The 13,985-nt window shown below is 33.0% G+C and overlaps 1 protein-coding gene across 1 annotated transcript in view; it reads left to right on the forward strand.

Moving 5' to 3' along the window:
* LOC132565642 (osmotic avoidance abnormal protein 3-like) overlaps positions 1-13,985 on the forward strand; it is a 33,720-nt gene that overhangs the window by 1,228 nt on the left and 18,507 nt on the right. The window contains exons 2-10 of the mRNA XM_060230336.1: positions 2,410-2,525; positions 2,966-3,135; positions 3,733-3,966; positions 4,283-4,435; positions 4,610-4,834; positions 6,412-6,512; positions 6,837-6,996; positions 9,589-9,645; positions 13,530-13,610. Of these exons, the coding sequence (XP_060086319.1) occupies positions 2,410-2,525; positions 2,966-3,135; positions 3,733-3,966; positions 4,283-4,435; positions 4,610-4,834; positions 6,412-6,512; positions 6,837-6,996; positions 9,589-9,645; positions 13,530-13,610 (1,297 nt within the window). The remainder of the gene's footprint in view (positions 1-2,409; positions 2,526-2,965; positions 3,136-3,732; positions 3,967-4,282; positions 4,436-4,609; positions 4,835-6,411; positions 6,513-6,836; positions 6,997-9,588; positions 9,646-13,529; positions 13,611-13,985) is intronic.

Consider the following 13,985-nt stretch of genomic DNA (forward strand, 5'->3'; position numbering starts at 1 on the left):
ACTGATGATTTTAATTTTTTTTCTGCATGTCAGGATCAAGTTGGAATTTATCAAATCTGAATTCTCTGTAAAATTAGATTTTTAAGATTTTGAGTATTTATTTAAATCAAACAATGTAACAGATATTAAGATTTTGAGTATTTATTTAAATCAAACAATGTAACAGATATTAAGATTTTGAGTATTTATTTAAATCAAACAATGTAACAGATATTAAGATTTTGAGTATTTATTTAAATCAAACAATGTAACAGATATTAAGATTTTGAGTATTTATTTAAATCAAACAATGTAACAGATATTAAGATTTTGAGTATTTATTTAAATCAAACAATGTAACAGATATTAAGATTTTGAGTATTTATTTAAATCAAACAATGTAACAGATATTAAGATTTTGAGTATTTATTTAAATCAAACAATGAAACAGATATTAAGATTTTGAGTATTTATTTAAATCAAACAATGTAACAGATATTAAGATTTTGAGTATTTATTTAAATCAAACAATGTAACAGATATTAAGATTTTGAGTATTTATTTAAATCAAACAATGTAACAGATATTAAGATTTTGAGTATTTATTTAAATCAAACAATGTAACAGATATTAAGATTTTGAGTATTTATTTAAATCAAACAATGTAACAGATATTAAGATTTTGAGTATTTATTTAAATCAAACAATGTAACAGATATTAAGATTTTGAGTATTTATTTAAATCAAACAATGTAACAGATATTAAGATTTTGAGTATTTATTTAAATCAAACAATGTAACAGATATTAAGATTTATGATTATCTGTTTGGTTGTTGGTAATAATATGTGTTTCCAAATATATGATGTTTCTGAAAGAATTTATTTCATTGAAATAAGGAGAAAATAATATTGATCACCTTGTGAAATTTTAAGCTGTCATCTTATCAAAATTTTAGAGAATCAGGCAAAAAGAAAGATGAAATAATTTTTGTTCTCGAAATTCAAAATACTTTAATTTAGATTAAATAGTCCATGATATTTTAAATCTTGTCCAGAACTGGTCCTTTATTGCAAAAGAAATGTTTCTTTGATCTAATTTTTCTACTCAGGATGCCAACCAAATAGTTTGTAAAGGACTGATATGGTTAAATTATCAACATTGTTATATCATAAAGAATGTTATTTGGCCAAATAGGTAGTATATACATGATAATTATCTGTGTAATGACCACATTGTAACTGATTATTGGTAAGGGCCTGCTCTTGAGTCCTGACCAATGGTCTATCATTAATTACTAAATTAGGTAGCTGGGAGGACTACAAACATGTGCTCCCATACATAGCGGTCAGCAAGGATTAACTTGGGTGACACTAATAAGATATTTGGGATGTGTATTCATCTAGCTAGGCCTTGATTATGTGGCCAGATGGTCAACCTTACCTATTTGACAGATATAGGAAGGTTACATATGACTTATCAAGCAAGATCTCTGAAATCCAGAAAATTGCCCTAATTTTGATCCATACAATCGGGAGACTGGGTTGAGGAGTGAAAATCGGAACACTCACAAATGAATCAAGAAAGTTGGCAGGTATGCTTAGGTCTGATCTGGAATAAAATAGCTATTAGTCCACTATCTTGGTTTTTGACTGTTGAAATTTTTTATTGCTATTTGCAAACCTGTTAGATCGATTGCTATTTCTTTATATGAATTTGATAAATCTTCTATTAATTTCATATGTATTTAGGTACTCTGTCAAACAAACAGCCTTCCTTGATTACTCCTGTTATAGTTTGTTTGAATGATTTTTGGTAATGGAGTTCTGGATTAAAAAAATCTGTTAACTGTAACTGAGTGAGATCGGGGTATCTCGGTCAAAGGTTAAGATCCTGTAACATGATCCCAATCGAGGCATTAGTCGAGGTGAGGATGTTACAGGATCTTAGCCTGAGTACTCCCTTGAGGAGAACACTGAGATTGGTAGCCCAATGTAGCAACTTGTCCCAATGTTGGGTCGTAGCATAAAACTTTTGTCATTGCAGACAGGAATCCTTATTTTCATCAAATGGGGCAAGTTTTGGACTACGGAACAAAGTCATGGAACAGACTTCCTCAGATTTATTGCTAAGCTTTTCTTGCAAACCCATAAGCTCCATTTTGGTTATGTTTAGGGGGCTGTTACTGTAAATTCTTGAGAAACTTTTGGTTGGATAATTCTCAAATTTGATATGTATTTTTTCCTTTGTTCTTTCTTGTGTATAGTTGAATTTTGGCTGGATGAGACCAGAAAGAATATCCAGCTGTTAAGGAAACAATATAATAATTTTATAAGATAATATGATGGTGGGCACCAAATCATTTTTGAATCTTGTGACAGCTGTCATGAAGTTTCAAAAGACATTAACAGAAATTCTGACTGTTTTGTAGGGTGTGACAGAGGGATACAATGGGACGATCTTTGCTTACGGTCAGACAGGATGTGGCAAATCATTCACCATGCAAGGTATCACGAACCCTGCATCACAGCGGGGCATCATTCCAAGGTTAGCATATCCTCACTGTCTACATTTCTTTGGATTCCAGTTTATAAAGATTTGTGTATTTATCATACAGTTGCAAGTAGCTTTTGTATGGCAGATGCTGTACGTTTTTATATCTATAATCAAGGTAGCACAACATGTTAAAACCAAAAAAAAGAAAGAAAAAAAATGAACACCAAACAATGAATGAATAAAAAGCCATCACTTGCAAGTGGAATTTAGTTAAAAGCTACTGCAGAATCTTATTTCATGTGTTGTTGATCCTTTTATTTATTATTTGCAATTTAAGGAAAGCTATGTTGTTACCAGTGCTTCATTTGTTTAATTATCCATGTCAAGATTATGTGAATATTTCTCCTGAAGAATTTTACCTAGCTTGAATTGTTGAAGGATTGTTTTAATTTGAAATCATAACACTATTTTGATGTCCTGATTTCTTTCAGAGCATTTGACCACATTTTTGAGACGGTGTCTGTGGCAGAAGACACAAAATTTCTCATTCATGCATCATATTTGGAAATCTACAATGAAGAAATTAGGGATTTGTTGGGAAAAGATGCCAAAGCAAAGATGGATCTTAAAGAACACCCTGAGAAAGGAGTTTATGTCAGTGGTATGTTTGCCTATACATGTACCATAGGTGGTTGCAAAAAACAATCTTTTAAGACATCAACCATACTTAAACAATCTTTTGCTTTTGAGACTGTGATTATGGTAATCCCCACAAGTAAAAAGAATGGGAAGGGACATAAATAGTTATAACTTTTTGATTGTCTGTCAGAACAAAAATATTGAACCTATTGCAGAGATGTCATGAATTCCTAAATTCCTCAATAGATTTATAATTCACTTTCTCATCTTTATATCCTAAAACCAAGCTCTGTGTATAAAATTTTGGTTGTATTGGTTGTGGGCAAATGGTCAGATATCACACGTAACCACATTGGGAATCAAAAGTTTGTGTACAAAGTATGGCATGAACACCTGAAATGTAGATGATATTTACATCAAGGTATCATGATATCAAGTTCTTCACCTAAAATATTTTGGGGAGCATTTGTCGAGGTACAGGAACAAAGGTCACATTTCACAGCTTTTGAAAGATGGGAGCATATCTATGGCAACCCAAACTGAGTTTTTATTGACAGAAAAATATAGTTTATTTGCATTACTTTGATAAATCACCTCCAATTGGATCTTTGAATTCTAGGACTCTCAATGCACCCAGTACACAATGTCACTGAATGTGAACGGATCATGGACAAGGGTTGGAAGAACCGTGCAACAGGTGCCACACTGATGAATGCAGACTCTTCTCGCAGCCACAGCATCTTTACCATTAACTTAGAGATGATACAGGAAGATGCTGAAGGGGAAGAACATATCCGTGCTGGAAAGCTCAACCTTGTTGATCTGGCTGGAAGTGAAAGGCAGTCCAAAACAGGTGAATCAGCGTTGGGACATCATGATGTGAAAGTTTTCCAGCTGTCATGTACTAATGGCACATAACACTTCAGCTGCCCTTTTGTGAATCCATATTAATTTTCCAGAGGACTTGTAAAAGTACATTTTACATTATTAGCATACTTAAATTGAAGTTTATGCCAAAAGTTCTTACAGTTGCTTTCTGTAGATAAAGCTGCTTTCTATATACAGAATACATTTTGTTTCAGACATATCCTGTGATGGAAATGAATTTTAAAATATATATACAGCTAAAGGTATCCTGCACATAATTCTGAAATATTTTTGACACTCAGGTGCTACTGGAGACCGTCTGAAAGAGGCCACGAAGATTAACTTATCATTGTCTGCCCTTGGAAATGTCATATCAGCACTTGTTGATGCAAAAACCAAACATATACCGTACAGAGATTCCAAGCTTACCCGTCTTCTCCAGGATTCACTCGGAGGTATCAACATTTTCTCTTTCTTATACTAATTACAGGCAAATGAATTTACCAGAACTTTTTATTTTTTTTTAATACAGACTGCTTTCGTTTGTTAATATCATCACATTGACAGGATCCAACACTAATTGTACTGTGTCTTTTTTTTTAGTGAGAACTTATTTTGCTGTTTTCTAGGTAATACAAAAACACTCATGGTTGCCTGTTTGTCTCCGGCTGACAACAATTATGAGGAGACCATAAGCACATTACGTTATGCCAACCGAGCCAAGAATATTCAGAACAAACCAAAGATTAATGAGGACCCCAAGGATGCCCTACTGAGGGAATACCAGGAAGAGATCACCAAGCTTAAGGCAATGTTGATGGGTCAGCTCCCTATCCCAGAGGGAGGTTTCCAAGGTAAATATATGGATGGTTGATGGGTCAGCTCCCTATCCCAGAGGGAGGTTTCTAAGGTAAATATATGGATGGTTGATGGGTCAGCCCCCATATACCAGATTGAGATCTCCAAGGTAAATATATGGATGGTTGATGGGTCAGTTCCCAATGCCAGAGGGAGGTTTCCAAAGTAAATATATGGATGGTTGATGGGCCAGCTCCCTATCCCAGAGGGAGGTTTCCAAGGTAAATATATGGATGGTTGATGGGCCAGCTCCCTATCCCAGAGGGAGGTTTCCAAGGTAAATATATGGATGGTTGATGGGTCAGCTCCCTATCCCAGAGGGAGGTTTCCAAGGTAAATATATGGATGGTTGATGGGTCAGCCCCCATATTCCAGATTGAGGTCTCCAAGGTAAATATATGGATGGTTGATGGGTCAGCTACCTATCCCAGAGGGAGGTTCCAAGGTAAATATATGGATGGTTGATGGGTCAGCCCCCATATCCCAGATTGAGGTCTCCAAGGTAAATATATGGATGGTTGATGGGTCAGCTACCTATCCCAGAGGGAGATCACCAAGCTTAAGGCAATGTTGATGGGTCAGCTCCTTATCCCAGATTGAGGTTTCCAAGGTAAATATATGGATGGTTGATGGGTCAGCTCCCTATCCCAGAGGGAGGTTTCCAAGGTAAATATATGGATGATTGATGGGTCAGCTTCCAATGCCTGAGGGAGGTTTCCAAGGTAAATATATGGATAGTTGATGGGTCAGCTCCCTATCCCAGAGGGAGGTTTCCAAGGTAAATATATGGATAGTTGATGGATCATGCACAATATGACCATGAGTCACAAAAGACAACTTGACTTTGCAGATATTGTTTTTATCTGGTTTGGTCATTAATAGGTAGATAATTACTGGTACCTGTTATTGCAACAATGAACACTGTTGGTTAGAGAGGGAAAAGAAATGTTTGTGTATGCAAGATTGATAAGTCTAGATGATTTTGTTAGGTAAGTGTGTGATGCAGCATTATGTGTCTGGTGTCAATCAAACAAGTGGTGCACAACATTAGGCAGATTTCTTCTATTGTATTGTAACTGTAATTAAAGAGAAAAGTAAGTAATTAAAAGTCAATAAATGATATGAAAATGAATTTTTTATAAAGAGTATACTTACAAGTTTTGGACCTTATATCGTTGGTCAGACATGTTACCTGAACAATCTGAGGTCAGTTTCTTGGCTCCCGGAGAAGGTTTTGACTGAAATTTTGGGTGCACACATTATGCAAGTCGAAGTATATTTTCAGTATTTTCAACCCTTAAATGTACATGCACTTATTATATAGGTGTGCACATTCAGCAGTCTTTTGCAGTACTTTTTTAATTATATGAAAATCTGTATATTTGTTTCAAGTCAAATTTCCTTGTTATTCAGAATAGGAAGTTGATAGAGTTAAAAGCAGCAGGCTTCTTTTCAAAATTGTTTTAAGTGTAAAAGGTATTTTAAACATAAAAGGTATTTATCTGTCTGCAAGTATGGATTGATAAACTTCATATCTAGTTATGTTACCTGTGTAATGTTATGTACTTTGTAGGTGCTCCTGGGGAAGTGGCTAAGGCCGGACATGCACCACCAAGCAATAACACAGAGCAGATTAGGAAGGAACTGGAGGAGGAAAAAGAAAGCATAAGATTGGTTAGTAGGCAGTGTTACTGTACTTCAAATACATTTAAAATTTATTGTTTTCTCATAGTTTTTTGAAATGCTTAGTTCAGGGTATTCCCTGAAATCTACTTCCAATAAAACAATAAGCATATTTACAGAAGTTAACACTTCTTTTATCTGATTTGTTCCGTTGCCTCAACTTTCATGAGCGAGTGAAAAAATTCTTATGAAGACAAAGTCAAATGTCTTTTATTTTCCAATTTAATGGACAAAGTGATCAACATGACAATTAAAAACATGTTGTTGGAAGTCATTCATGAAATTCACATCTCAAGAATCATTTGTGTTTGATAGGAATATGATGCCAAGATGCAGGAAATGCAGGAGGAATTTGAGAAAGAAAAAGTTAGCAAAGCCAAGGCAGAACAGAATCTCGTCAAACTGAGGGAATACTATGATAGTAAACTCTCCTCTGTTGATGGACAACTGAAAGGCTTGCCACCCACTGCTGCAGGTTGGTTACTATGGTAACATATTAACATAATATATAAAGTAGTTCAACAGAAGAGTTTCTTCATAATAGGCTAGAGATTGGCTTTTAAACCTCAGTACTCCACATTTGAATGTTCTTGTCAAGATTTTTTCATCAAAAACTTTTATCAGTTTCTGATTTCAAAACCAAGTTTACTGGATTTGCTAAATTGTTGAAAATTCTTTACATGAAACACAAAAAGATAATCAGTCTGGAGCCCACCATGAAAAACTAAACAGTTCTTGAAGTTCACTGCATAATTGTAAAGGTTTCTGTTTTGTTGTAATATATAGGTTTGACTTAACTGTGTTTCTATGAATGAAGACATTGTGCATAAAAAATTGACCCTATTTTCATCAGTGGTTTGTCACACACGTCTCATAGCGTGGCATCATAGTTATAAATAAGAATTAAAGAATAAAAATTCATTTTCATACACTAACAATATCTATTATTTAAATAAACAATTATAAGAAGGAATATAAAACAAAAAATGTAATGTGAAACACATGGAATTGCAGCAAACATACACGTAACACAAAATTGATACCTAAAGTAGTACACATATTGTACTCACATTTATATCCTTAGGAGTAACAAGTCCTAACAACAATATTTTGAAATAAAAACCTCTAAATGTGAACTCATGAACTTTGTGTATTGATATAACTGTAAACTAAAATAAAACAAAACTTGCACTTTTCATATGTACATTTCTATCCAGTCAACATAGTTGGTTTCCGGCAGCCATGTGCAAAAAATGTAAACAAAACATAGTAGATTTAGGGTTAACAGGAAAAAGGGGTGGGGTGGGGTGGGGGGTTTCAAAATTTTGATATGGAATATTTCAATTGTGGCAGTATTGATGTTTACAGTGAAATAATTAAATAGCAACCAATTTCTTGATATAACCTATAATTGCATGTATTGTTAGTAGTTTAGAGCCAGGTTTACATACCAGCTGTGTATTGGGTAGACTTAGAAACTGTGATATTGAATTGTTACTAATTGGTTTATTTTTCAGTGAAATAGCCATTTTTTCTGCAGTGATCATGATCATATTTCACATTGTTTTCATTTAAATTTTTCTCTGAATTTTTCAACAGCACTGAAAATATTTTATCATCAAATATTTTATATGTAAATATATATACATATATATCACTATGAAAAATTTTGAGGAGTATTTTTTTTTGCATACTACCGGTATTTATTTTTTCTTGATTTACAAACAATATTTCAGTATGTAGCTGCCTTCCTTTGACTTAACAGCATGTTCTTAATACTAAAGTTGAAGTGAAGACTAGTGATATGGAGAGCTCATTTTGAAGTAAAAATGGTTAAATACAGGTTTCATTATCAATTGTAACATATCAAATAGTGCACACACACTGTTAAAGTAAACATGTTGTGAATTTTTGTTGTGTGTTTATATTTACTATCAGTGAATGGGTTTTTTTTAGATGCTTGATGGTTTAATTTAGGTGTTTGGTTAATGATTTTCATTAATTGGTGCTAGTAAAAGTAACTACAGTTTTAAATGTTTCATTTAAATTTGCATGGCTACATTTTCCATAATATTGATCTTGGTAGTAGTGGTTTTAATAAACTTTGTCAATAATTTTCTCATTATTTTTACACAAGCACAACCAGATTATTTGATTGGTGAAGCTTAAATCTAAAAAATTATTAGAATACTACAATGAGACAGTCTGACTGTATTGCATTCTTTTAGGTAAAAACACTTTACTTCACTGGAATCAATTGAAATTATATGTTAAGATTATATCAGTCTGGTTTTGCTTGTGGTCTCACATATTGCTGTCATTATAACCATCATCTGTCAGTAGTTTTTTTAAAACCTATGCAATTTAAGCAACGCATGACCCTACCTAAAACAGAGGACTGCATAATATAGATATATGTACCTAACACATACTGAAATGTTCATTGGCATATGTTGGGAAAAATTGAAATTTGATTGAAAAAGATGAAAATCAGAATTTTTGTACAGAATTGAGCAGGGTTTTTAAAACAAATCCTTAAATATTCTTTCTTTCCTTATTCAAAAAGTGAAGTGTTGTACTTCATCAAATTGTGCTATATCCCTTGTGAAATTTATTTATATTACTTCCAGATTCTTCAGAATTTCATATTTATATTTTTCTGTAAACGGAGGTTATTTTTAGTAAAAACTTGTTTCCCAATCATCATATAAAATTGATCCTGAAATTATTGAAGCTAGTTCCTAAAATTGATCCTTATGTTTTAAATATGTTAAATCAGGAAGTGTTTAGAATGGATAGCTAAAATGCAAAAGAAAATTATTAAAATTTTCAAAGGAATTTGAAAATGTTTTAAACGTTTCTGGATTGAATAAAACCAACATTCTTCCTTGAATCAGTTGACAGAATCAGTATGTGATAGGTAAATTCATCATTGCATCAGTCATCCAATCATACAACTGATGTCCACTGATTGGTCACTCTACCTATCAATCAATTGTTAAGGTGGGTTATATGCAAATTACTGTGTTTTGGTCTGATGATTTTGTCCTGTATTGGTGATGTGTAGTCCTGGGGGAGATAGAGTGGAACAAGGAGGAGGGAGGCGGAGTCGAAGGAGGAGCTAGTGAGTGCCAATCATCCATTTCACCCCATCCATGACCACCTACCTGCATTGCATGTGTTTGTTGCTATGGGTTCAAACATGAATATTAATCTAACAAGTGTTTGGATTAAGTTGAAGTAAAGACAAGGTATGATAAGGTGCTTGTTTTTACCTAACTCATCAGAGTTCTAGTTCTGCTTCTGATGATATTGAAAAAATAGAACAAGATGTTTATTCACAGTCCTAAACTCAGACTTGTTGGTGTGGAATTCATGTTATCCCAGTTTGTTTAAAATTAGAAAGATAACTTTAGAAGTTTAAAGACAATTATAATCACAGGTGTAGATTTTAAAAAATATCAAGTTTATTTTTAACTCGGGGGTTTAAAAAAAAGAGCCCATGATCATATGTAACAGCATTAGCCAGCATCCATTGTCAACATGCTAGCAGTAAAATGTTTTCAGGTGTCTCTGAATTCACTTTAACTTCCTTCTTAGATAATGAGGTCAAAACATTTTGTTGATTTAGAATCTGATTCTATAAGTCTATACAGCTTCATTCCACAAATATTTTACTACCATTGGCCTAAGGAAATGATAGTGTTAAATTTTCTAAATCAAGCATAGTTATCATGCCTTGTCCTTTGATCAGTATTTGCACAAAGCCTCTTTAAATCATTTTGAGAATGGTTCAAAATATCATATATTGATGAATTCAGAAAAGTAATCTTAAAATTTACATACAATTTCATTTTATTGAAAAAACTTTTAAGATACATTACAATATTTTTTAAAAAGTAGGTAAAGAAAATGATTCAGCCTCCTCAAAAACTCTAGAGAGTCTGTGCAAGTTGGGCCTTCTTGTGTGAATTTGTGCACTGTTTGCATGTGTTGTACTCTCACAAAGCTTTTATATATAACTTCTTTTTTGTGATAAACATTCTACCTGTTTTTCCTTCAGTTCATAAGGTTTCTAGGCATTGATTATCATAAATAAAATTTCAGAAAGCAGAAAGTAAAAGAAAAAAAGTAAATTTTGATAATTTAAAAAATATTAATATTTTTACTACTGTTGATAAACGTTTTGAGAACAGTAGCCATGATGAATGACAAACTCTTTACTTTTTGATACCATACTTGATGCTTCTCATTTACTTTCATTATTGACTATGTCAAGATTTCAAAGATGGCTATAAAGTCAGAGTGATTTTCCATCCTTTATTTAGATGATATTTAAGTCAAGATATTCCAATATCTTGGATGTGTACAATGACAGAATTTGAATTGCAGTCTTATCATTGTCTTTGATTTCAAAGTGTGTTGCTCTCAAACTGTTCTGTACAAATATGACAAGTTTCATTGCTATCACTGCACCTGAGCACACTATCAACACACACTGATTGGATACAATCACAAAACAGTCTGTGATTGAAATGAAATAAGAATTTTAAAATGAAATGAAAATGTGTAATTCCACAGAAAATGATTTTATAGATTTTGATGTAAAAATGACTATCTGTCATGTGATTGGACTCGACAGTGTGTAGTACAGTTTTGAATGTATATCCCACACTTTTTTGTTCCCTGTTCTATATTTGCAATAGTTAATTTTGAATAAAAACATTTAGTTCTGATTGGCCATTCAATTATGGAACTGATGACTTTGTGGAATTTCTAAAGTTGGGGCTTTAGCAATGTAATTGGGAAAGTCATATATGTGTATATAGTTGATGATACGAAGTGATATTAGAAGCTATACCTTAGATAATCAGATATCAGTTCTACATCAATATTGTATAGTACAATCATTTATTAGTTACCTTTATCAAAGTTTCATATACACTGGTATAACCATGGTAGGCTAGCAGTTTTTCCCCTTGAGTATTACTAGATATATCAAAACAATGCCTGACACAAATGAGTCCTTAATACCAGGGCGGTTTATACCATTGATTTTGTGGGTTTAAACATATTACTTGTAAGTTTCAACTGTTTTTATTTTGTATAAGCAGAAGAAATTCATTTAGGATTTATTTTTATGAAGGAATCCACTGTGCTTTACTGAATCATCACTTACATCAGATATGTATCCCAGATAACTCTACACCACTGCAATGCTACTGAAGTACCATTGTATATATACTCCAGATACTGAATTGTCACCTCATGTATCTATACACTCCAGATACTGAATTGTCACCTCATGTATATATATACTCCAGAATAAATTACACCAAAGTAATACTGAATCAGGGCTTTTTTTTCAACTTAGGATAGGGCCTTTTTTGTCCAAAAAAACAAATTAAGAGGCAAATTTAAATAAGATGAAAACATCAAATTCTTGTAATTTTATTTCTTTCTATTATGTGCATCCCACATATTTTCGAGGGGGAGCATGGAGTTATTGCTTTGTCTCTACATCAATCTATCCGTCCATTCGTCCATTCATTGTTCCTGTCTTGTCCAGAGCATAACTTTGCCCATAGTAAAGCAATGGTCAGGAAACTTTGTGTATTCAGTGGTCATACTGAGGTAATTGATTTGCAGTGTACCAAATTCACGGTCTTCTGCCAAGTTTTTTTCCTTTGTTAAAATTTTGTGTCTGGAGCATATTGAAAGGAGGTTATTAAAATTTGGTTTATACAATGATCATATTAAATTGATGTGCAGTATACAAAATTCGACGCCAGGAACCCCTTAATTACAGAGTTATTGCCCTTTGTTAAAATTTACTGACCAGAGAACAACTTTGAATTGCTTACATTTAAACTTGGACAATGAAACTTGGTGTATACATTGGTCATATTATGTATCAAATCAGCGCCTGGTTTGATCCATTGTCTGCTCCAATAATCCCTTCGAAATATGTCTCTTTAAGTACTGCTGTGATTGTATTTGAACTGCCATTACAAATACCCTGAAAAAAATATGCACCGCTGTAATGATATTATATTGCCACTGTTTCAGTCCTACTAGAGCTACATAACACATTTCAAAGAAGTCTATCTATTGTTTGAGAGTTGTTTTATAAACAATTTTTAGCATTGTATAAATTTAGAAAATGTCCTTGAAAGACTTATTTAGCAACTCTTTTGAAATTTGCTCAAAATTTGCTATTTCTCTTTAAATTTACCATATCCACAGATATTGTGGATTGCGCACCGAGTAATTTTGCAGTACTAATTTGAAACAATTAAGCTGACTGTTTATTAAAAGTCTTTGAAATTTAGCTGCTAACAACTTTACATTTATTATTCCCCTCAATTTGTATTTCATAAATGAATAATCATGATGTTTTAGTCCTTGTTTCATACCATATTGATAATTTGTTTAAATGATATATGATGGAAAACATTCTAGATGTGATATTGCAGAGAAATTTAGGTTTTTTCCAGCGATCAACACTGTAGTGACTTAGAACTCTATCTTGTGACACTGTCAAAGGCTCCCATCATTTTGGGAAATTTTTATACAGAATGAAACGTTTACACTCAAGTTATCATGTTCATTTTAAAATTAACAAACACAAGATGTAAATGTAACAGTTTCAGTTATTTTGCTCGTCTGATATTTGCTGTCTATCTGTATGGATGTGCTGATTGATTTTAAAGCTAAAACCTAATCTGACCAATTGACATCAATGTACAAAACTTCAAACTAATACTTAATTTAATTTATAAATGAATTAAGAATGCAAGGACTCTTTCTCTTCAAAATTCATAATGATTTGAAATCAGTGTATCATTGAAACATAAATGATAAATCAAAGTACATATGTATTAACAGTTTCTTATTTCAGTTTTCTACATATGATAGAGTAAGAATACATATTAATAGTTGCCCTATGTAAGAATTTTTTTTTCCGTTTTCACTGTTGATAAGGTGTTTAATTCTCTCCATGTTCAGTACTTAAAATCAATGAGGAGGGCAATGAGGAACAGTGGCATGAGGCCACCGTGGGGGGCAAACAGTCCCAGGGGTCCGTGGGTAAGTTTGAGTGTAACCTTTGACCTTTCACCAGTCAACCATCTTTTGTGTGAACAGCTATACCTCCACGTGTACACTGAGTGATGCTCACTGACCTTTCAAGCACCTCTTGGCAATCCGCTGAAACTTCTGCGGCTTTGCTTACTATGATTTCTGCTTCTTGAGATTGTCTTTTTCTGAAATTGCAGTTTCTTGTCATTTCCTTGTTAAAAATTTGAGTGCTGGCATTTGGCATCACTAAAATTTTGCTCTTGACAGGTGATTTGATTTCATGTTTTTGATGACTAAATTTTTCCAGCATTGCTACCAATCTAGGTTTACTGATGTGAAATTACTTCAGGAACTGACCAGGGCATGTTCAACATACTAAAACAT

Source organism: Ylistrum balloti, unplaced genomic scaffold, assembly GCF_031769215.1.
Source record: "Ylistrum balloti isolate Yb309-2 unplaced genomic scaffold, AGI_CSIRO_Ybal_v1 Utg369730, whole genome shotgun sequence".
NCBI classification, from domain to species: domain Eukaryota; kingdom Metazoa; phylum Mollusca; class Bivalvia; order Pectinida; family Pectinidae; genus Ylistrum; species Ylistrum balloti.